This window comes from Haplochromis burtoni, unplaced genomic scaffold, assembly GCF_018398535.1.
Source record: "Haplochromis burtoni strain Fernald_Lab_line unplaced genomic scaffold, NCSU_Asbu1 Contig_52, whole genome shotgun sequence".
Classification (NCBI taxonomy): domain Eukaryota; kingdom Metazoa; phylum Chordata; class Actinopteri; order Cichliformes; family Cichlidae; genus Haplochromis; species Haplochromis burtoni.
In genome coordinates, this window is record NW_024582413.1 from 1,711,227 (window position 1) to 1,735,887 (window position 24,661).

At 39.1% G+C, this 24,661-nt stretch overlaps 2 protein-coding genes across 9 annotated transcripts in view; one reads left to right on the plus strand and one right to left on the minus strand.

The window, feature by feature from the left end:
- Positions 1-1,360: 1,360 nt before the first annotated feature.
- Positions 1,361-19,077, plus strand: LOC102313127 (glycine-rich cell wall structural protein 1.8). Of its 5 annotated transcripts, none has more exons than XM_042220631.1 (24): positions 1,361-1,495; positions 2,824-2,871; positions 3,452-3,481; positions 3,715-3,774; positions 3,865-3,897; positions 4,104-4,178; positions 4,301-4,384; positions 4,952-4,981; positions 5,215-5,259; positions 6,738-7,658; positions 9,470-9,532; positions 9,637-9,687; positions 9,805-9,861; positions 12,002-12,055; positions 12,357-12,386; positions 12,653-12,712; positions 13,038-13,082; positions 13,325-13,366; positions 13,568-13,627; positions 15,549-15,620; positions 15,858-15,890; positions 16,033-16,071; positions 16,564-16,620; positions 18,688-18,804. In XM_042220631.1, exons 1-24 carry the CDS (start codon positions 1,429-1,431, stop codon positions 18,690-18,692), a joined length of 2,061 nt encoding a protein of 686 aa, XP_042076565.1. In that variant the 5' UTR covers positions 1,361-1,428; the 3' UTR covers positions 18,693-18,804. The 5 variants fall into 5 exon arrangements, with proteins under 5 accessions (XP_042076565.1, XP_042076566.1, XP_042076568.1 ...); XM_042220632.1 differs by having other exon boundaries at positions 9,640-9,687; XM_042220634.1 differs by lacking the exon at positions 6,738-7,658 and having other exon boundaries at positions 18,688-19,077.
- A 175-nt stretch (positions 19,078-19,252) lies between these two features.
- The window catches only part of LOC102305964 (perforin-1), a 7,402-nt gene continuing 1,993 nt past the window's right edge, over positions 19,253-24,661 (minus strand). For 3 of the 4 annotated variants that reach the window (XM_005921798.3, XM_042220637.1, XM_042220638.1), the window contains exons 2-6: positions 21,636-22,187; positions 21,398-21,536; positions 21,088-21,299; positions 19,854-20,751; positions 19,255-19,761 (exon numbers count right to left, since the gene is read on the minus strand). In XM_005921798.3, coding sequence (XP_005921860.1) covers positions 19,872-20,751; positions 21,088-21,299; positions 21,398-21,536; positions 21,636-22,168 — 1,764 coding nt within the window. In that variant the 5' untranslated portion in view covers positions 22,169-22,187 and the 3' untranslated portion in view covers positions 19,255-19,761; positions 19,854-19,871. Of the gene's footprint in view, positions 19,762-19,853; positions 20,752-21,087; positions 21,300-21,397; positions 21,537-21,635; positions 22,188-24,661 lie in introns of all 4 variants that reach the window. The other variant, XM_042220636.1, reaches the window with a different exon arrangement.

Below are 24,661 nucleotides of genomic sequence, written 5' to 3' on the forward strand. Positions count from 1 at the left end.
AAAAGCATCCAAATTTGTAAAACAAAAAAAGCATCAGCAGCTGGTTTGGGAGACGGTTTGCTGGACCTTAGATCCCAGGAGATCAGTGGAGAAGGTGGAGAACCGGAGATAGTGAGATTATGAAGCATCCCACTGCCCTGGACCAATAGACTGCAGCGTTGTTATCCTGGATTTGGGAAAGAGGATCGACATGAAGGACAAAGTGGCAGGTTAAAAAACAAAAAGTAGATTTTAAAGGTGATATGATAAAACCAGAGATGCAAAATAAAGGCTTAATATAAAAATAAATAAAATATAGAGTACACAGATAGACAGACTATACATAGAATGGACACTGGAGTAGACAGCCTGTATTTAAATACGTGAGATATTTGGAAACACCTGAAATGTCAATAAAGAAAGCAGAACCATGACAGTCTATGTGTTCAGGGAATTGCCAACAGACACAGAACAAAGCTCTTCTTTACCCCCTGTCAGCTCAGTGAGCCAAATTCTGTCCACTCTGCTTTGTACAGCATCTTTAGCTTGCCTTGGCATATAGTTCCTGTCTTGTACATTATGTATTTGCATATTTTTCATATTATTCAGGGTGTTCAACAGAAAAACAAACAAACAAACACAGACAAAAAAAGGTAACTGCCATGTTGGCAGGAAAAACATATCTAAAGGGCAAATAGGAAAAATCCAGAAACGCAGAGAGCCAGCAGGAGAAAACGAGGACTACACAAGACACAGAAGAAGGGAAGGGGTAATAAAGAACCAGTGGACTTAATCAGACACTAAATAAAGTGTCAAAAGAACAAATGAGGGAAGTAAAACCCTCAAAAATCATATGAGCATCTAAGCTTCAAAGTGAAATATTAAGTCAACTGAACGAGAGACAAACTTAGATACAGACACAAGGGAACACAGAAAAAATAGCAACGGCAAAACAATAACTAAGGATATCAAACATCCAAGAATCAATATTCAGCCCCACAAAATAGAAAAAAAACAAGGATAATAAGAGTAGAGCCATGAATATTTACAAAGACTATGACAACAAGCTTTTAGCATTGCACCACAGTGCATTTCATTACACTTTGCATTATAAGTGTGAATGTATAAGAGATTACTGAATCTTTGGCTCCTTATATGTGTTAACAGTGAAAACAGTAGATTTGATTATCACTCATTAAAATGATCGTGGATTTGTGTGTGTGTGTGTGTGTCTGCATTCTCATCTAAAGGAAATGGAGCGAAATGGGCCTTTGGCTTTGCCCATTCAGACTGATGTGTGTTTTCAGAGGGCAGGACTGGCCAGTGGGAGTGTATAAAAGCATATAAAAGAGGCTGCGGTGCTTTAAGTACCAGACTTGTATTTGTCTTTCTGTACATCTCTTTCTTCTCTTTAAGTGCTGCTGGTTTTTGCACAGTGCCTCCTCCATCATGCTGGCTCGAGCTCTGCTCCAGACTTCGCTGGTTCTCTGGTTGGCTCAGCAAACTCTGCAAGGCGGTAAGAAACTCACGGGACAAAGTCTAAAGTTTTATGAACTATTTTTCTTGGCCTTTTTTTTTTTTCGATTTGTAATGGTTTAGATCCATGAGCTTTAACACAAAAGTATTCATTCATGTTTTAATTATCGTGTTTGCTGCTTTAAAAACATTGGAATTGGAATTGCACAAAGATTAATATAAGTCTAACTGGCATAATCCAACTTAATGTAAAGAAGTTACTAAATTTAGTTGGAAGAAAAATAATTTATGTTGATATTTAACATGATCTAAAGAAATGCTGCACAAAAATGCTTTTTTATTTAGTCAAAATTGAATTCATTTTGTCTAGCGTCAAGATTAATTGTATCTTTAGCTGACAAATGAATTAGATCATATCATATTTTGGTCCAAGTTAAAGTCCCGATGAATCAGCATCTTTAGTGAGTCCCTCTCACTCACTTGTTAGATCTCATCTCTTTGAGACTGAGGGGAGGACTGTATGGACTCTGGGCTCCAACAGCAGAGTCACCGCCAAGTTGCTTTGGTTTATATGATCTAATTTCACTGATTCAAAGGATGCAATGAAAAGGTGGCATAAGCAGGCAAAATGTCACATCCAACTGTGAGAAGAACTAACAGGCTCCACACTGGCGCTGTATTTGATCTCGTGCTCTGGTCGCATCAGTGGATATCTGTTTGTCTCGCACCTTTAGTCCAATCAGGTTCCACTACTGATGTAATCCTCAACTGACATCTAAACTGTAATTCCCACAGTTTTAAGGTCATCTTTTGAGTCTCCTACACAGTGATAGTGTTGGCATAAAATTAAAAATTTAGATTAATAAAAACAAATAATGCTTTTGTTGAAGGACCTCTAATGTCCTTTAAAAAAAGTTCATGCAGTAAATCTGTGAAACAAATATGTTAACGTTTCCTTAATGCGCATCACTTCTTTACACTGTATTTTACAGTTATGCATATCATATTTTCCTTATCTGCATTTTTTAATCAGTTGCATAAAGTGAAAATAGCAGGACGAAAATAAATCTCTAGGTCTCCCAATAGATATCCTGATATTTGTAGGTGAAATATTCATAATCCTGTCAATAAAACATTTTGTAGTTGTTCTTTTTGTTTTTGGTACGTATGTGGCTACAGACTCTCACCATCTTCACTCACTTTTATTATAAGTTAGATTCATTAGAAATATAAGTATAATTAATTATAAATCACAGATTCATTAACTAACACAACACAACAGTATTGTTATCATTACACTGTTTGGTGTTTGATAGGCTGTAACCATGGTGACTGTGAAAAACTGTTCACATTTTTTTAATGTTTCAGGGGTTAAACCTCAAAGTGTTTCCTGGGGGAGGGTGCTTCCAGCCAGAGGTATTTATACATTTTTAAATTGTTTTTAAGTTATTTCAATGTTTAATTCATGTTTTAAAAAAACAACAACACAGACTGTATATAAAGGATGGACAGCCACTGTGACATCATTCTGTGATTTTGAACTCCAAATGTCTTAAATCATCAGTATCGCTGCAATGCACGGACACATTTTATATCATAATTAGTGCTAAACAACAGACCAATAATAATTTAGCACAAAACAATTGTTAAAACTCGCAAAAAATTGTCAAAATTTCTTGGAGAGTCTGTACCACAGCACAGGTTGTAATATTTGTCAGATAAATCCATTAAAAATGCTGCAGAAGGCACCAACAGTGTAAACATGATGGAGTTCAGTGACTCAAATTAGCGGCACTGAGGCCCATTACTGGAAGCCACGCCCCTATGTGTTGGTGGAGTTATAAAAAATTGATACAACTCTGTTACAAAGGGGGAAACTATCCATTTCGATCAAAAATAACAGGTTAAATACACTGTTTCCTTAAACTCTGAAATTTTCTTATGTGCCTTTAACTGTTTTCCGGTTTTGTGTCTTTTTTTGTTTTGTTTTATTGAGGTGTGGGAATCGGCGGCTTGAAACCTGGAGGTAAGTCTTTCATACAGCATACATTAGCAATGTTCTGGCTGATTTGTGTCTTTGGATGCACAAATGCACATATTGTAGTCTATTCCTTCGATGGGCATTAACTCTATGAGTGACTAGGGCTGATAAATTATGGTAAAAATCTTAATGGCAATTATTTTGGTCAAAACTGTAATAGCTAAAGTAATATTTAAAAAAAAAGCAGAGTGTAAAATAATTTTTCTGTTTCCTCTCAGTTACTGGTGCCCTTGGAGCACTGGGTAGCCGATATGGCAACAAAGCAATGAAGACTGGAAGTAGGTTTAATCTGCTTGATTTTCTGCCTCTTATGTCTCTTTAACCATACAGAGGGGATATTTAAACTTTTACTTTGTTAAATATTTCAGTTGGACGTTATCCTGCAGCCCAGCTTGGTGTTGGTGAGCAAATCAAACATGCAAAAACAATTTCTCCTGTTTAAAAGGGATCCATCACACAGTTTTTTAAAAATGTTTTTGACCATGATATTACTTGGGATTTACTATGCACAGAAAGATTCTGTTGATGCACCTGGTTTAAAAACTATATTCTTTAACTATAACTTTAACTATATTCTGTATATGTATTATTTTCATTGTGCCCTCAGGAGGCTACAGATCTCTTGGATTAGGAGGAAGAGCTGGTCTGATGCAAGGTGGATATGGAAACCAGGGAGCCTATGGTACACACTCAAACCCTCACAGCATACTTTTTCATTCTTTTCTCTTGGATGTGGTCAGTCTAGTTCATGAAATAAATAATAGTTTATTAAAAATGTATGATAAATTTTCCCTGTGGCTTTAGGTGCCAGTCTGGGCCCAGGAATGGGGCTGGGGGCTGGGCTCACAAACGGACTGGGACTGGGATTGGGCCAGGGAGGAAAACGTGGTAAGACTGATATATAAAGAAAGACTTAATAGGCCCTATTTATATATCTTCTTCTTTAGGGAGCCATTTACTTTACTTTGTGTTTTTGTTATTGGTCGTTATTTATTACTCGAAATAAATAACTATGTGTGCTGCTTACATGTGTTACATATGTCAAGGTTGTTGAAACTTTACCCTCACTGTTCTGATTTGCAAATTACCTTATACATTTTTTTTACTCTTATGATTCATCATAGTTATCATATTAACAATGCCACCAATTATTTTCTCAGTACTTAAGATATTAAGCCTCCCAGTGTGGTCTGGTGCAAGATTGGGGTTATTTTTAGTTGTGCTCACACCTAGCAGCAGAAATCTTGGCAGCCTGTATTGCATGCAAATCCTGGCAGAAAACCAAGAAGGCTAAGATGCAACCAGTTTTGTGAAAGGTTGAACTGCTACAACTCATGTCACACCTTTTACAGATATTACACAGCAAGGATGAGGATGAATCTAACAAACGGTTGGATAGCAGCTGCAGGGATCTTTGTAAAGAAATATTAACTCTGTGTTTTTGTGACTTTTCAGCTTATGGTGCTGGCTTGGGAACACTTCCAGGTAAACACTTTTGTTTCCTTGTGCTGTATGCACAAATGAGAGTAAAGAAATTGGTTTAATAAACACAATAAGTTGGACCCTGTCAACCTGTCAGTGGACATGGTATATGGGGCAGACTGCATCTCAGCTAATGGATTATGTGTCCTTGTAGTATTGAGAGAAACCCAGGATGTCAGTGACGTAACCCCCGTGCTGATTTATTTAAAGATGAGCTGTTTTTGTTTCCTTGCCAGGATATGGATCTTTAGGGGGCATTGGATATCTTGGAGCACGACCAGGTAAGTGATGAACTATGTTTCATGTGATGTCCTGTTCTTTTAGCTTTGAACTGTTTTAGGCCTGTTGCCAGACTTGATGCAGAGGCATGCATACACATCAGCCTTATCAAGCTGATCAGCAGAGATTGTTTCTCAGAAGCTGTCTTAATACATTATACAGTACAATAATAATACGCTCACATCTGTGACACAAGCACTTTGCAGAGATTGTGTCTTTGCAAAAAAAAAACAAACTCCTAAACTGTAATACGCTGGCTTGCGATGCTGCTGTTATCAGTGACATCTGCTTTATGGGTTTCACCCGTGCAGGTGTAAAATCTGTGGTGTTTCTGTGTAATCAGTCTGTCTTCATCTTTGCTGACTTGTGATTCACTGCTATTGATGTTGATTTCATGTCTTTATGTGCATGAAAACAGATCATCTGTATCTATTTTACTATCATCTGAAGACTGGTCTGTTTTATTTTGTGCGCACAGTTCATCGTGTCTATTGGTGTTTCATCTCGACTGCATGTTGCATGACTTCCTGGCTCTTTCAGCCTAGTGTTTCGAAACCAGATGTCCTGAGAAAGCTCTGACTGAGATCACCGAATGCTCATTGGCTGATGACTTGTGGCTGACATGTTGTTAGCCAATGACTTGTCCTCATTTGTGGTTGTTAGAACAGCAAGAATTTACTAATTAAAATACATGTTTTAGTCAGCAAGGGAGCAAATGAGTGAGGGCCATTTTCCCATAGACTTTTTTGTAACCCTAAGCTTTTATGCAACCAGAAGCATCCCTGTCAGGTATTAGAAAGAATGCAATTTTAAGACACTTCCACATTGGCTTCCTTCCCCTCCACCACTCCAGCCCCCACCTGTGGGCTACTTATTATTCCTTATGCTGCACACACATGGTTTAAAGGCAAAATAAGAAATTACTCACACTCACACTTTATTTGTTTTTTGCCTTTGAGATATGTTTTAAAACTGTTTGGCGACTCTGGTTCTGGCTCATAGTAAATGTAAATATGCTTGTAGTTTAAACACATATTATGAGTAAACCCTCACTTTAAGAATCAGAAAAATTTCAGTTGCTTTTGCTGTGGACTGCAGGCTTCTGCTTTCATGCCCACTCAGCTCCGTTGTTGTGTGTCATACACAGATGTTGCTCGAGTCAGGATATCCTTTTGTCTTGTGCTTGAACGCTGGTGTGTTTTTTGACATTTCAACAATTTGTGAAGGAAACAATGTGTTGTCATGTCACGTTTTATGTGCTGGTGTCATTACTCTAAATGAATGTGTAAGTCTGTCTGAGTTCCCACTGATTCTATCCTTGGTTTGGTTCTGATTTTTCTGTGGATGCTCCGATTTATATTACAAACTTCAAAGAAAGGCTTGAAGTTTGCTGCTACAGTGTGCTGCTGGACCTCAAAGAAACACTGTTGTCTCTGAGGTGAGATGAAGTTGTGAATGCATGCTGATATCTCTCTGCCAGGTGTGTCTGCAGAACATTTGGTTGGACCTGAGATGGCCAGTCAGGGTCAAGCTGTTCAAGATCTTAAACGAGAAAAAATCAGAGGTCTAGACTCGTTTGGAAAGCAGGAGGTCAAAAGCTTTGATTCAACAGTCCAGTCATCGAGTCTTGGACACACAACACCTACTGATCAAGGACAAAGTAACCACCCTGCAATACCCAAAAGAAAGCTGGCCCCAAATCATGAAGTCATTTTGGGAGCTGGAGGTCCGAGAAGACAACTGCCTGTTGATAAAGACAACATCCAAAGTCTGGGTTCTTATTCATCTCAGAGTGCCCGAGACTATGATTCATCCAAACGTGAAAATCAGCGAGTGGAAAACTGTGGATCTCCTATTAATTTACTAGAAAACAATCGCTTAGATTCAGGAATTCAAAAGGGTCAAAGTTCAATTGCTCAGCCGCATCTTGGTGAAGAACTCAGACATCTTGGTAGCACGACGTCACAAAAAGAAAAAGACAAAACCTCTCGACTACCTTTTTCAGAAGCTGGGGATGTAAGAAGACGTATTTACGCGACTCCACTGGATCAGAGAATAAGAGATTATTTCTCTGCTGTGGCAGACAGGCAGCGCGTCAAAGGACTTCTAGCTGAAAACGCAAATGGAATCAGAATCCGTGGGACTGTTACGGTACAAGATGGCAGATATAGTACTGCAAACCTTCCAGCAAAAGGAGGAAGGCGCTATGGAGCAGTGATCCCAGGTACTAGTGGAACCCTAAGTGTAGGCAGTGCCTCTAATAGAGCAGATGGACAGGAAGCTCCAGGCTTTAATGGAGATGATCAGAGTGCTAAACAGAATTCCCAAACTGAACATGATGTCAAAAAGCCAAAAGCCCTCCCTATCCCAGGGCAGACTGGGAGGAATGCCCAGACTCCAAGTAAGAGCAAAGCTTTTTCACCATCTAAATGTCTTTTTTGATTCATATCTGTCTGTCTGTGGTCCGTTCTTGAGATTTTTGAGAAACAATTTCATATTTCTGAGACTGGCTTTCAGATTGTTGTTTGTGTGATGTCTATGCTTTTAAACAGACTTTAGTTTCCTCCACTAGTTGGCATTGAGACTTTTGCTGTACTAGTCAAACAAAACACTTTACCAAGTTAGCCTTTTAAACTAGTGACTCTAATTGCTAGTATTGTTTTGCCAAAATCCAAGTTCAAATTTTTTGGCTTAAAAAAAGTTGAACTAGTCAAACAAAAGAGGCAGTTTTGAAAGGTTTTCCCTCTTCTAATGTGACCAAATGTAAAATTCATGCTGAAAAACTAGCGACTGAGCTGTTTTCTATGGAAGCCCGTTTCCGCCACTAAATAAAAACAAAAAACTAGTATCCATAACTCGAAATTTCGAGTTACTTTTCTCAAAATTTCAAGTTAGCTCTGCCAATCAAAAATCTACGTGAATGAGGTCGCTTTCTTGTTACCCGGAAGCATATGGCGCAGAGGAACGCGCACTCAAAAATGGATCCCAACAAATTGCGAGTATGTTTGCTGATAGTCACGTGATGTGATTCAGCTAAAAACACAGGGATTTCATCATTTGTGAAGCCACGCTGACAACACTCAGCAATCTGTGCATTCACGACTGGATGTAATACCAGTAGCTTAGTATTTTCAGATGCTCATATTTAGTTTTAACCAAAAAATAAATAAACAAATTAGACTGCGTTATATATAACACACAATAATTACATATTAACATGATAAATATAAGCTGCAAGGCAGTGGAGCAATCACCTTGGAAAACCTTGAATCATGACTTCTAACCTCGGTTTGGTGAAGGTTTGTGATTTTGGCTTTCAGCTCTGATGCACCTTCAGGTCTGTTTGGATATCTTTGCATTTTGTAGGAAAGTCAAAACACATGCAGTGCACACCGCTTGAGCCATAGTAAACAGCTGTTTGCTATCTTGTAGCTTAGATCTCTTGGGCTGCAGTTGCCAGTGATACTGAAAATAGTCAATCTGGGCATTGCACTGAGGGAAATTCAAGATTTAATCACTGGTGAGAGCAGTGATCATTGATTAGATTTTAGTTTCCATGTTCAAATCCAGAAGCTGCTACACGACACAAAACTGAAACCAGTGTGGCTTCAGCCTGTTTTTTATGCTAATGTGCATTCCAGTAAGAGATTTGCATTGTTCTTGGTAACAGGCTTCTGATCATACTACATCGAGTGCTGGGAGGAGCTTTGAGTTGTTCATTTGTTTTTATGTTTTCTCGTTATGTATGGAATTTAACTCTAAAACAATATATGTCACATGTACATTCTTCCTTCTTACAGCCGGGTTTTGTGTGTGGTTTACTGTCTGTGTGTAAAAATATTGCTGGAGTCTTTATTAATCAAATTAGACCATATCTAAACTCATATTTATCCAGATTGGAACCCAGGAATGTATAACTTGTTTTGCTGGGAGCAATAGTAAAACATAAAAAATCCCAAATACCTCAGTCTTTCATCTGGGTATCTGTGACTTAGGGAGTGATTTTAGGTGGTCGTTGTGGTTTTTAGGACTCAGTCCAGTGGAGAGGATCTCCCAATACAAGTCTGACAAAGATGAAGACATTTATGGCCTGATGAGGTTGAAAAAGCGTTCCATAACTGTCTTTATTATGTAAGGAAAGGAAAAGTGAAGTGCGTTTAGCCTAAAGTAAATCTCGGGTGATTTTGCTGAGCTTGTTTACCTTCTTCTCAGGTTATGCTGGTGGAGCGGGAAACTACATGGGAGCAAGCCTGGGCGCTTTGGGTTATGGAGCAGGTAATGCTGGGCAATGACACATAATTCACGAAGACTAGCTGCTGTTTTTAGCAGATGGAGAGGTAGGTTTACAACTTTGGTAAAGACTTACGATGTGCTGCCAGCAGGGTTGGGACAGGGAGCGTATCTGGGTGGAGCAGCTGGAAAACTTGGAGGTATGCATGTAAATTTTCCTTATTTTGTCTTTTCTTTGCTTGGAGATAAGAAATCATGTTTTGCATTTCATATTCTGTGTTTCTTCCTGTTCGTGTGAAATAAATTTTACATTTTAGCTGCTGCTGCACTTGGGCAGGGTGGTTATCCCCAAGGTGTTGCAGGAAAGTCGACTGGTAAGGCTGTAACATATTTATTTGGTCTCTGTCGGCATCATTTCCCCAGGCTTCACTGAACAGTTTAAAATTTTTAACAGGATGCTTTCTTGGCCTGCTAGATAATAATTTGGATGCAATTTGAAAGCACCTTTGGGTCACAGTTACACTATCTGAACCAATTACTCCCAGTGTTGGTCAAGTTACTTGAAAAAAGTAATCAGTAACTAATTACTGATTACTTCCCCAAAAAAGTAATCCCGTTACTTTACTGATTACTTATTTTCAAAAGTAATTAATTACTTAGTTACTTAGTTACTTTTTAAAAACACGATTTACAACCTGAATAGGTAATAAAGCGATAGATCTTTCAGCCCAATTCTACTTTTTCTGCATAATCCATCATACAAAATGTAATCAAATGGAAAAGTCTCTTTTTTTAACTTGTTTTATCAGTTTTAATCTTTTAACTTTATGCATCAAGCAAAAATTTAATTATATGCAACATTCTCTGACTTGAATAAATTAGTTTAACATTGAAACCTATTTTCTGCACATTCCAGCACATAAAATAAAATATTTTTTGTGTTTACACTCACTCTTTCAAATAGATGCAAGTAAAACACAGCAGAAAATAAATAAAGTCAAAGACTCAGCGGTCCTGTTGCTCTATTTTCACCTGTAAAGCAGGACTGGGTAGGCGGAGGTTTACCCTGGTGCAGGTGTGCCGCGGTCAGTTGAAGAATCCGCGAGTTTCTCTGTGAGTTTCCCATTAGTCGTATGCTACTCGGTGCTTGTTTAGGGTTTTTTTCGCTGTAAAAAGAAGTTTTCTTCCCACGCACAACGGACGCTAATGTTTTTGTCACTTTTTATGGAATCAAACTCAAAGTAAGGTCAGTACTTCCACGCTTTAAACGCTGCACGCTCATACTCTCTCCCACAATCGATATATGATCCATTGTTGATCTGCACACAGCTGTTGTCACTAACGGCGCACTTGCTTACGTCACTGTCATGAGACATTCTTCCTACGGGAAAGTAACGGTAATCTAATTACCGTTTTTGCAATAGTAATCCCTTACTTTACTCGTTACTTGAAAGAGTAATCAGATTACAGTAACGCGTTACATCTCTGACTAGGCCAGCTTACCCGTTACACCTACAGGAGCTGCTCAGCCATAGACACCCAGGACACGAAGATCCACAGTTTTTGTGTTGCTCTTCATTCCAGAGGAGGTTTGGACCACTGTAGTTACTGAGTCAATAGAGATGTGGTGACATTTATTCAAAGATCAAGCGGTGTGGCCCTATCCTTGTATGCATGGAAAAAAATTTCCTGGTGGAAGCTTTCTGGTCTGGTTTATAGTCTGTTTTCACACCAAATTCTGTTGGCCAGTCACAGTTGCACAGTCTTTGGTTATATGCAGTTAAATAGTTCATGTATAAAACAAAAGAAAACGTGCATTTGCTGACATGCAAACAACTAGCCACTGACAATGATCTCACGGACATGCCCCCAAACAGGCCGTTGTCTCACCAGACTAGCCAGTAAATTTCCAGACTACCTTAATAATCAGGTGTTTCTCAGTCTGTGTGCTAAGCTGTTTGGCTACTACCTTTAATTTAAACAGAGGCTATCAGTTAAACTCATGGCAAAGAAATGGAGGCCTATTCATGGGTCTCTCCCACAGACCCCGGGGTCCTGTGCAGATGTAGAAGCTTGTCAGAAAAGACTTGAGGATATGCTTGATAAGAAAATACGAAGTAATTTGCCTACTCGAATTTTGTTTTTAAGGCAGTGAATGGAGGTAAGGCCTCAAAGCCAGACAGCATAATTCCTACTTTGCCTTGTAAACCAATCATTTGCTTGTCAGTTGTATGTGAGGAGGTAAAGAAAAAAATCTCTACCTTACGTTCAAGGTCACACCAGAGGTTTCCTTTCAGATGAATGATTAATAAGTAAGAGACAAAAACAAGTAAAACAATCAACGTGTCAGCCATCTTTAAACTGTCCTGTTAATATACAGTTGTTCTTTTTTACATTCAAGAAAAAAGACTTATATTTATGTAAACTTCAGTCATGTAAATCTATATAGAGACTTAAATCTATACATCATACTCATCATCCCATTAAGTAAACAGTGAATGTGTGTTATTACAGGTTATGGTGATGGAGCAACAGGATATCTTGGTGCTGTGGCAGGGAACGGCTTGGGTAAGTTCAGCAAGTTAGAGAAGTATACATCAAAGAGTATTTAAACTGAGGAAAACTTTAACCTGCACTGGCAGAGAATCGTTCGTCACTCTGCTTGGTGTCAAAGACAGCCCGCATCAAAGCTGTTGATATTCAGTCAAGATGGACTTTTTCTTTGTTGCCGTTACTTTTGTGTTTCACTGTAGGCTGAGGCAGTTTTGCAAAAGCTTTGTCTAGCACGATCACAGACTTGAATTTTTTCCCCTCTCTTTCATGTATAACTGCAATCTTTTAAGTGCTTCTACATCTCTCCTCTCAACAGGTTACGGGAATGGTGACGGCTATGGAGCTGGTGAGTGAAGCCTGAATATTACTGGAGCAAAATGTGGTGTGAAAGTCAGTCTAGCTCTCGACATATACAACATAATTAGTGTTTGGCTTCGCCGCTGCCGGGTGTAGTTAAATTGCTTTTTGCTAACTTTGTTTGTATCTTGTTTGTTTTTTTTATTTTTATAATCTGTTATATCTTGTAAAGCACTTTGTGATTTCTATCTAGAAATGTGCTATATAAATAAAATTTTACTTTACTTACTTTACTTAATTAGTACTATGTTTCAGACCTTGCTTACCCTGCAGAGTTAGCCGATGGTGCTGAGAAAAAAGCAGGGAAGAGTGAAGGTAACAGTTCTGAGGAGCGATAACCTGCTTAAAAAACCTGTGAGGAGTGATGGCACTAACCTTTAGAGGCTTAACCCATGATACTGGATAGCTTGACAAAGTAGATGTCAATAGAAACGGCTTCCTCTAATATGCTCAGTGTGGTTTTTTTTATCCACTGGGTGTAGCTATTGTCTCTGATTTATTGAAGCTGACCAGTTAAATCTGGTGGTTTCTGCCCTCCTGCTCCCGTAGATGCTTTTAAAACTAACAACTAGTTAATCGGTTGAATCGATTAATGACACAAGAATGTTTGACCTGTGTGTTTATGTTTGTCTTTTTTCAGCCCTCAGTCCTGGAGGCTATGCTGGACAGGTCCAGGGGGGCTATGGTAGGAGATTTAAGGAAACTCTCTCACATAAACCAACAGAAGTAAACAGAAGGGCTCAAAAGCATTTGGTTATAGAATATAAAGCATCTGTTCTCCTCCAAATCTGTTTGAATTTAATTTCAAACCAGTAAACACCCTGCATGGAACATAAGCCTTGCATTTACCAGCAAGGAGTGATGCCTACATGTGCTTTCTGCGACGTGTGAAGTCTTGACTCAAAAAGCCCTCTCGTCCTCTTTCAGGAGCACTTGGGGCAGGCCTGGAATCAACTGGTGGCAAATATGGTGAGCAACGGTGACAGCACCTCGCCCTTCAGTCATGCTATTAGTCAGGCAACTGTCAGTGTGGGTTTCCACACGTGACTCAGACTATAGTGGTGGAGAGTGCACAGCTTGCTGATTAATCATGGAGGTCGAAGGGTGAAGAGAGAGAGATGACGATGTATGAGTCAGATTGACCATTTGATTTTCTTCTTCCCCCTGCAGGAGGAGGAGCTGGTCAGGCTCCTTATGGTAATGCCCCAGTGCTTCCTGCTGGACTGGAAGGTAGTAGATACATGAGCTTGATATCATAGCTGCAACAATAATCATTGCAAAATACCTGCGCCACACAACATTGTATATTATATCAAACTTTTGCACATCATAAAAGCTTCACCATGCTATTAACAGGTAGTGTTACACTTTTTCAGATCAGTACATCACATCATGGGAAGATATTGTATGTCCTTTCACGCTACACTAAACACTTGCAGGATATTGTCTTTATAGAGACATTTTTGTCCTGCACTAAAGAGGTTTTTTCTTGTCAAATGGTACAAAATAACAGGAAAATGTAATGTAACACAGGCTTAGTGACTTTATTACAAGTAGATGAATGTGGCTTATTCTGAGTCCTGCAGACTAAAGAAAAAAAAATCATAGACTGTAGATAAAAGAGGGAAATAGATGTAGCCACCCATTGTTTTCTGAACCCATTTTGAAGTCTTAACATTAGCATCGTCCTCATTTTGGCGTTTTGGGGCCAGAAGCTAGGTTATATGCTAATGCTAGCAAGCATTAGCATATAACCTTACATAGTACACAGGCAGGTATCTGTTTATTAGTGCTAAATAACAGGCTAATAAAATGCTAGAAATGACCATGACCACAGACTTATTGGACCAATATAATTAATTCTGCAAGTTATACATTTTAAAAGCGAAATCTAATAAAATTACTTCAAGAAAACAATCCTGTTAGCAGATATGAGGCTCAGCATGCAGCTAACTGCTACAGCCAGCTATCATGATATCCACCTGTCAATCAAAGTGACCATACACTGAACTTGAATTCATTCATTCAATTTTATTGCATTTTATATCACCCAAATGTGCCACAGCTATCTCAAATACCTATATATTACACGTTAAAGACCCTACAGTGTTAGAAATATACCCCAATAAGCACATGATCCCCCTTTGAGCAAGCACACGGCATCAATGGGAAGGAAAAACTTTCTAAGTCTTAATAAATTTTGCATGTCTGAGTTGTAAGACAAGCACGTAAAATTTTAAATTTTGGTAAAGTTGTTCTACAGCCAAGCAGACAATACTACAGCAGTCAGCCTGCAGTAAAAATCACGATTACTCACCATTTTTTCATGTTATTTTACATTTGACATAACATTAATGTTTCACAAACAATTTTTTATTGATATTTTATGTATTTAAGAATAAGAGTAAAATTCTTTAAAATTTATTTGATAAATTCATTTAAATTATCATTTTTTTACAGTGTACTTTACATTTCTTGATCTGGGCATGAGGGGATGATTTAGATGTAGAGTTCAAAACTGCTGAATTTTCTGCTTTCAAATTAGGCTTTTTTTTTTAAAATTACAGTCCAGTGGTACTGCTGCTGGCTTCAGTTGCTTTGTACAGACATGGGAAAGGTATTGATTACCTTATCAAAGTCTAGAGCGAATAAGCCTTTATCTGAATGGTCTCAACTGTTAGGGCAGCAGCTGCAGCAGTGTTTTAATTAAGATGAATGACTGGGTAACTGCTGTAAACTGGAAGTATGAGTATAGTAATAGGAAATAACTCAATAATCATAGAAAGTCTGTTCATATATGAAGATCGTAGGCTTCCCCTTTTGTTTTCGAGTCATTTTGCATCTTGTTATATGAGGACGCTTTTCACTTCACTATAAATTTATAAAGTGAAAAATCCAGTCATGCAGGTTATTGGGACATCATCTTTGTTTGAGGGGCCTCGAAATGCTGCATAAACAATGATCACGCAACCAAAATGAAACTGGCCTAGCCCCAGCCTTGGTATACTTGTTAGTATAAAGTATATAAACGAATAAATCAACAAGGCTTACAATTTTCTCTTTTTCTCACATCCTGTCAGTTTATCACAGTATTAAAGCTCAGTGAACTGCTAAATAGTCACATTTAACCAATTTCTTTCATTGCCCACAGGTGATGGCGGCTATCCGTATGCTGCACAGCAGCTTGGTCTTGGAGCTGAAGGTGCTAAATCTGCAAAATATGGTGAGAAAAAAAGTGTGAGAAACTCTAAAGTGGAAAGTTACCATGCGGCCAGATAAACTGTGTCGTTTTGGTTTTCTTTTTTTCTAGTTCAGTACCAATGAGGTCAAAAGCCTCAGAGATAGTGAAAAATAAAACTCATCAGAAGCATTGTGAGTGCAGATAAGCTGCAGGGCTGTTTCTATGTGATCCTGCCTGATATTGACTCTTTATTGTTGCCCTTTTTCTGTGCTGTTTCAGGCCCTGGTGCAGGATATGGAGCTCAACAAGCAGGTTCAATTTAATGCACTTTTTCTCTCAAAGTACTTCCAGTGTACTCCTAAATTCTCAGAGTGTACTCCTGGCATGTTTGCAGATACGTACGTCCCAAGTCCTGGCCTTAAAAGTGTAATTTCTGTTGTGTGTGTTTTATTAGGGTTCGGTGCACAGCTAGGGCCAGCTCAAGATGCTTTGGGTAAGAAAACCACCGACACTTCCTCATTTGTGATGAGCTACCACTACTGCTGCTTCTGGTTACCTTATTAGTCATGTCGTTTTGCACAATATCGCAGCACAACAGACAGCACACAACAGATGTTACTGTGCTGAAAAATGCCTTCATATGTAATAATCACGTGATTTTGCAGGAGTCAAAATATTAGTGTCCTTTACTTGGATTCTTTTTAAATAAGAATAGCAACACAAATGTGATGCAGTTTAAAAAAAAACCTTATTCACTGTTATTCTTTTTACTTAAGTAGCTTGCACACTGAAAGTGCAGCTGCATGTATTATGCATTATATCCCTCTTTAGGAAAGGTATGTGACCTGCATAGTGTGATAGCTAAGTCCTCTAATGCTACTTTTTTTGCCAGGTTTAACACATAGCTGTTAGATTTCTTTGTCTCAATGTAACAGTTTCGTTTTTAGTGAATTTGTAACACTGACCTGTGCCGATTGCTTAACAGGAGAGCAGACTGGCAAATATGATCGAGTGAATGCTGCCCTGGGTAACGGATACAAAGGTGAGAAATAGTGCACGAAGGTCTGGTTAACTAATAAAGTGGAGTTAATACACTTTTTCTTGTTTTCTATCATTATTTCTACGGAGCCCCGCAGGGGACATGGGAGAAAAAAAATTAAGACGGACTTTTGCGAGATCTCGCAAAACAAACTCGGGATCTCGCAAAACAACTCGGGATCTCGCAAAAGTTTTAGCCGCATTCTTCGGACGCCGGCTCGAAGCCGACCGGGAGGTCGAGGCACGATGTGCCGGGAAAGCGGTGTTCCTCCCGGCTGTAGTAGGTCTCGACCTCCCGTTAGCTCGAGCTAACGGGAGGTCGGCGAAGAATGCGGCTAAAACTTTTGCGAGATCTCGCAAAACTTTTGCGAGATCCCGAGTTTGTTTTGCGAGATCTCGCAAAAGTCCGTCTTAATTTTTTTTTCTCCCATGTCCCCTGCGGGGCTCCGTATATATTTACTGTTACAGTGACAGATGGTTGTATTAAACATGGTCAAATAGTGAAGTCAGTGTATGACCCGTGAGTCAAAACCTCAGGTTTCCCACTGGTTTGTGAGAATTGTTTTCTACTCTTTGATCTGTGTGATGTCAGAGAGTGGATATTCCCAGTATTGTCATCTCAGACGCAAATCTGCTGTTTATGAGGGGTTGTCAGCTACAGTTGGCTTAAAGCGAGAGGAGCGCCTTCTCGTCCTGGCATATGCTATCATGTCCTTTGGCAACTGAGAGATAACAACAACTTTGTTGAGATCTTCAGTCTGTATTAGGTGGCTTGAGTTGCCACACGTTTGACTATAGTTAGTGTCCCTTTGTCTGACTTTTTCTCTTAGAGATATATATTTAGTTCATTTAGTTTATTTCACACCCTGAAATTAAGCTACCAAATACTACTCACTTAGTCTTAGGGTGTGAAAAAAAATGGTTACACTCAGATAGAAAGGCTGGTTTAGGTACCTCTTCACAAAAGGTCTGCTCGCTGAACAATAATAGATTGACAGACCAGTCTTTCTAATGCCATACCTGTGGCTAACTGACAAACCAGACAGGAAAACGAGCCCATCTGCTTGCTATCTAGATTTTCTTTCTGCCACTGGCAGCCAATGATATATAAATTGGCTTAAGTGGACGATGGCCTTTAAGGTGGAGGTGACTAAAACTGCTTCTTCTGCTGTTTTCAAACATACACTGCTGCTCTGAACTATACTGAGACAGAGGCGAATCACCACTTTTCTTCTACGTCTTGTGAATGCCTTCTATCTAGCACTCACACACATTCACTCTCCAATAAACACATCTGAACTTGGGGTTCAGTATCTTACCCAAGAATACTTTGGTCCTCCTGAGCTACAGTATGCTGTCCTATTGTCCTATTACCCAAGCCTCGCTGCCACCATCACGTGTGTCACCTCTTGCATGTTTACCCAGAAAGCTAAACCATAAACCGTATTCGAGAGTGTATAATGTTTATTTCTGGGTGTTGCATGTGAAAAAGAACAGCTGCGCAACAAAATCTGAACCTGCTTAGTTTGTAACTGTACAAAGGTGATGGGTGAAAACTTTAGCTGTTAGACAGTGGATGAGCACCAAGGTAAAGCATAAGATACATAAGGATTATTTCGAACTGTGAATTATGCAAAGCTACTCTAATAGAGTCCAATAATAACCTTACGGGAAATGGGCACAATAATTCCCTTTATTAGTATCAGAATCAGAATATTTAATTGTCATTAAGACAAAAGCAAATGCTGCTCCATTCAGTGCAAAGAAAACTGTATAACTATTCGTAAACTTGTATTCTATGTACAAGAAAAGAAGTTTTAATAAAGAAAGTATAAAATGGTATAAAAGCATGAATAAATAAATCTGTACACATTTGTTTATGTTTGTGATTGAGTCATTATTAATTATCGTTATTGAATATGTAGGTTTATATGGGTTTGAATGTGAAAATTAGACATAGGATGGGCTTGTTTTGTACATTTTTCACACATTTTTTGTGTGATTAATGATTCTCTTCCGTATTAATGATCTTTGTGCTCTCCCCTTTTCCTCTGTGTCTGTGTCTAACCAGGCTAATTCCCACGACGTTGACCTCTTCAAGTGGATCATTACCATAAAGTGTTCAGTCCAATGAGGTTGCAGAGCTTTTCTGTGTGATTTACTCTACTTTGTTATGTTGTCATGTCTGTATGTCTTTTGTTTCATTCTTCTCATCCACCTTGTCCTTCTCTGTGAACGGACATCTGTAAACCAGATGTCTGTCTGCTTGTCTCCCTCCTCTCAAACCTGCAGCACCCACGGGTTTGTTCCTGGCAGTGCTAAAAAGGCTTGGTGGTGATTGATAAACATAAATGGATGTGAAATGCAAGAAATATGTCCCTTTGTTTTGGAATAATGATTTGTTCTGTTTTAATCCAATAAATTATATCACCCAGTGACGCTAAATAGAAGCCTCTGAGTCAAAACATTTTGTGTGCGATAGTGTGCTCTTTAATAGACACAATGAAACCTCATCCGCACACAGGAAGTTTTACCACTTCCCTTTTCGAGTTAGGTGACATTGCCAAAGAAAAAGTAAACACTACCACCAAAAGCAGGGTGAAATATCGACAAGAACAACGTGTTCAGATATTATATATTTATTGTGCATAATAAAGCTCCATTTATAGTGAGAATAAAACAGATATGGTATATTGGAACATTGTGCAAATACTTGAACTGACACATAAACTGCTGCAAAATGCAGGAAAATTCATTTTGCTAATGATGTAGGTAAAATCATTATTAATGAGGGATAATAACATTATAAATTAAGGTTGAGCTGGATTAGCAGAAACTTTTATATGATCTACAACAGACATGGCTACATAATGTCTTCATATCTAACTGGCTTTAGGGAATACAAATGCATACATCCATAAACAAACACAAAATATTTATTAAATGTATTTGAATATATTAATCCAGTTTTCTGACATCTAGAACATTAAAACATTGCACAAATGATCCTATATGGAGAAATATTAGTGACGGATAAGGTATAGTCTAGAAATTGCAAGATGAAAGCAAAGAATGAATCCTTCACGTTGAAGCCGAGTCTCTTCTGGTTAGGTTTTCGAGTGAATCCTGAGATCTGTTTTCAGTCCTGAAAAACAGACAAACAGATGAATAACCAAACAAATCAATACATCACCCCCTTTGGCCCAGGTAGAAATAATCTTCCCTTTTAAGTCTTACCAAATTCGTAAGTGCGTGTTATTTTATGCCATACGTGAAGCTCTTGCGAGCAAAACTCTGGTTTTTCCATGAGCTTGATTTGTCCACAAACACGCCCATTTTTGACAGGATGGCCGGTGGAATAGGATGAGCGTTGCGTGACACATATAGCTTTTTCAGACTTGGATTAATAGGAGTGGGTTTATATTCCGTGCATGACTTTCCAGTCAGACTCGGAGCACATTGCACTTCCACTTTGTAGAACAGCTGGCCGTGCTGCAGAGGACAGAGATCGGTTGTAACTCCAGAAGTCAAAAGTGGCTCACATTCTCCCAACAGGTCATCGTCCCACTTGCTGTCCTCGTCCCAGACTTCAAATCTGAATTTGGTAATTGATGAGACATCCTGCGTGCCCAGGTCGATGACCGTGGCCCAGTGTGGGTTGTTGTTGTTATAAATGACAGGAGTACGCTGCGCCACTGTTCCAGCAAAGTGCACCTTCACATAGCCATCTGTAGCAGTGGTATGGTCCCCCCACAGATCAGTGGCCCGCTGTACTGTTATGATGACCCGTGCCATACCTTTACGAGCTGGGCAGCAGTCTTGGTTCACGGCGGGGTCATTGTGGCACTGGCAGACGCAGGAATCCCTCGAGTCACTCTTAATCCCAGCCTGACAGCGAGCGCTGCAGTTTCTCCACAGGCCTTTCTCCAGGATGTAATGGCTAATGGCAGAGCGCAGGTTTTTCCGGGCTTTGGCTGTGGCAGGAAGCAACTCATGAAGGGAATTTAAGGAGTATGAAATGATATCTGGATTTTTTGGTAGGGTTTCCAGCCATTCCTTGTAGGCAGCTGGATTTTTTTCCGCAGAGAAGAGAAGGTCTGTGTCTGTGGTATGCCCACCTTTTATATCTGTAAACCTGCAAAAGAGGGGACTATTTCAAACAGATGTGCCGAAATATTAGCTGAAAATATTAGCGTGAGTTGTTAAAGGGTGAAAACAGATAAAACATTTCAGGTAAAGTGAAATCATGTAGTTTAAAATAGACATGCATGTGACTGAAAGTAGCCTGGCCAAGCTGGACAATGCAACATCACATAACCTCAGGAACGACTAAACAAAGCACTGGAGGTGTTCACTCGAGCTCCCGCCTTTCTCATTACTTATCTCAATCCAATCAGTCATCGATGGGGGGAATATTGGACAGGACGTTTTGATGTTGTTGCTGATCAGTGTGTAATAAAATGTTCTCTACCTGTCATTGAAGAGGTCGGAGAAAGAGTTCTTATTTTCCAACTTCTCTGAAGCTTTCTGGCAGTGTTTTGTTTCGGCTTTTATTGTAGCTTTAATGCTCGCAGACGCCTCAGCTTCCAGACACAGCTCCACCTCCTCCAAGCTGAGTCCCTGCAGGCTGGCCTGACACTGCTTGATGCTGGTCACAGAGTCAATACTTCCTCCGAGCTTTACCTGGGATGATACATGAAAGACATATAAAGAAAAGTTTACTTCCTTTTACAATGCCAACTTTTATTGATTAGATACTGTGTTTACATATTTTCCTTTACCTTTGTGATGTAATGGGTACCGAAGTTGTCAATCAGTTTGTAAAACCGTTGTTTGAATTCTGGGGCGTAATATTTGGGAAGATCTTTCACTGCTTTCCGAAATTCTGTGTGCAGCTTTGGAGTATTTGACACTCGGTAGCTTGTTCACAGAGAGATGAAAGACAAGAAAAGACAGAAAGCGTATAAAACAAGCGTGTGACACTATCGCATTTATTTCATAAAGGGTGGAGCTCCTTACCTGTAGTACTCACACGACACACTCTGGCTAGTGAAGCTGAATTTGTCACTCTTTGTTTTCTCCATGGAGTACTCTGCCAGTTTAGAATTGGTACCAGCCAGCATAACAGAGCCACTTTTGTCATTTATTTCAACTTCTAGATCGGTCTTCCAGTTGTTTTCAACAGAAGAAACGCTGGAACTGACAAGAGACTCGCTGGATTTGTGAAGTTTAGTGGAAACTTTGGCGCTGCAGGACTGTTTTGCCCTCCAGTCCACCACTGTCAGGGGTAGCTTTTGCTTTATGTTCTCAAGATAAGGGTTGGTACACAGCATGCATGTTTTATCTTTGCGTTTCCACACATTCATGTTGAGCACGAAGGCTCCTTTACGTTCCATTTTGGTGATGTCGAAGCCTTCTCCGGCCAAATTGATGCCCGGAGCAAATTCTGCATCGGCGCACTGTTTTGGTGTCCCTTCTGTGCACGACTGAAACGTGCAGTGAGGGAGGGACAGCAGGAGGCCAGCACAGATCCAGATGTTCACCTGAAACATGTTGCTGCTGATGTGGACGCTAAAAAAAACAAAAACAAATGAAGGTTTTCAGTTAAATAGACATAAGCATATTTATTAGTACACAAAGAGTTCCTTCCGGTTTTTAAATTCTAAACGAGACCTGACACGATATCAAATTTTTGATTAAAGAAAATGAACACTAACAATGTAACTGCAATAAAACAGCACATGCAAATTAATGATGAATTCAAGAAATATTTTTCAAGACAGAGCATGAAAAATTTGTGTTACATCTTCCGTTTTTGAAAAATTAACTAAACTTAAAATGCAAGTGCAGAGAAAAGAACAGCTACACTGACAAGACATCGAGTTTTCCATTTTTAAACCAGAAGAACTCTGAGACTGCAAACCTCCTCACTCTCTAGGCAGTATTTATTCTTTACGCTCACTGAGTCACAGCAGCAGTTGGGGAAACCTTGACTGAAACTCTCCAAATCAATCCAGAGCTTTCAGTCTCTCTAAAAATCCTGAATCAGAGACTCCTGTTTGTACACTGTTAAATCCCCAATATTTCAGTCAAGATAAACATCTATCATCTATAATAATGCGTGAGCCCTCTTCAGATGTGTAATTGTGCATTCGGTCACTTCTCTGAGGCCTTTTTAAAGTATTTCAAAGCTGATTTTTTTTTATAGCTTAGGACTACAACAGCATTTGTTGTTGAAAAGTTCCAGTCAGGTTTTTCTCCTACATAAAGCATATTTGGTGGCTTCAGACAAGATAGCGTTATTTTAATGTTGCTGGATGTTACTGGTGCTTTAGTAGTCTGCAGAGCCCTGTGGTTTAAAATCTTATCATCAAAGTGGATCAGTTTCACTTCTGACTGATTATATTACATCTTGCTTTGAGACTTCTTTTTTGTGGTGTACCTCAAAGCTCTATTTAAGTAAGGACCAATTGTTTTATTTCAGTACACTTCGACTTGCATTTAGTTTTAGAAAGTACTAAATATATAAATAAGGCTGGTACGTTTGTAACAAGGTCAGCTATGATGTTTTTTGGGGGTTGTTATTTTGGGGGGTAAAATAAAACTTTTGATCTTTTAAGAGAAAACTAAGGATATCTGACTTTGGCTCCAAAGATGTTAAATTTCAGAGCACCGAAAGTTTCCTTTAACTAACTGAGAATGAAAGAACCCTTTTCATATTAGTCGGCCTCTCGGGTTTTGTGAGTAGTCCAACCAACATTTCCAGCATTTTAAAATGTTTCTTCACAATTGACTGGGAGTCAGCCTAAGATTATTTTGAAATAGCACTTTTAAAAACTAATTGTTGTGTTGCTTGAGGTTTGCTAAGAGCCGATCCTGATTTTATTATTATCGTGGTTTTTTTTTGATACACGTGGAACAACATTGATCGGCACAAGTATGTTCTATCCCAAAACTTTTTTGATGTTCTGGGCAAATTCTCCTGCAAAAATATAGAGAACTGTGTAAAAGTCTAAAGCGTTCTATATATTTTCTGTCCCTCTCTCCTGTTCGTCATGTGGTTAGCTCTCGCATCACAAATTCCTCTACTGCTGTTAAATTTCTGATGCTTTCAAGTTAGTTTTACCTCCTTATAACGATGTGGATTTACTAACAAATCTTTTTAAGAACTCTTGTCTCTCTACTTTAGACAACGTTTGTCCTGTGAAACCAGATTAGCTCCTGTTTCTAAGCCGTCCCCCTGGATAAATGACAACATTTGCTGTTTAAAGCGTTCCTGCCGCAAAGTTGAGCGACTATGGAGGAAAACACTCCTCTCTTTCACTTAAAGGACCTTTTAGTTGCATTTAACACTTCAGTTCGTGATGCGCGGGCTGCCTATTTCTCAGACCTAGTATCAACGAGCAGAGGTAACCCCAAGGTACTTTTTGACACCATTAGTGATATTGTTGCTCCTGCTCCACCTGCTGTTTCAATTACTTCGAATTACCTCGAATGAAGATTGTGAAAATTTTCTTTCTTTCTTTGTTGAAAAAGTTCACAATGTCTGTCTTGTCTGCCCCAACTCCACCTAGGCCTGTTATTTTAGAAAGTTTCTTACCTGTGTCCTTATCTCAGCTGCTCAAATTAGTTAATTCGATGAAAGCGTCCTCCTGCTCTCTTGATATTTTAGCTGGATCTTTGTGTAAAAATGTCTTTCAGTCTGTCGGTCCCTCTGTGCTTACAATTATCAATACCTCATTGGTTTCTGGTGAGGTCCCTGGTTATTGGTTCAAAAAAACCTAAGCTTGAACCTTGGTGACTCAGCTCTGACTTTGGACACTCGTGCTAATTTGTTGGTTCGCTCCAGTTTTTAACATTTAAAAATATTGCTAAGCTGAGTCCCATTGTATCACGCTCAGAACTAGAAATGGTCATCCATGCATTTGTCTCATCTCGTTTGGATTATTGTAATTCTTTGTCCACGTGTTCATGTAAAGCCTCTGTGGATCATCTGCAGGTTGTTCAGAACGCTGCCGCAAAGCTTCTGACCAAGTCTTCTAAAT

What these genes read in the sequence shown, in the direction of transcription:
- LOC102313127 (XM_042220631.1), top strand. Translation starts at nt 1,429, where the DNA reads ATGCTGGCTCGAGCTCTGCTCCAGACTTCGCTGGTTCTCTGGTTGGCT. An exon ending in TGTGGCAGGGAACGGCTTGG is followed by an intron (nt 12,056 to 12,356) that starts GTAAGTTCAGCA and finishes TCCTCTCAACAG; the next exon opens with GTTACGGGAATGGTGACGGC. An exon ending in ATATGGAGCTCAACAAGCAG is followed by an intron (nt 15,891 to 16,032) that starts GTTCAATTTAAT and finishes GTGTTTTATTAG; the next exon opens with GGTTCGGTGCACAGCTAGGG.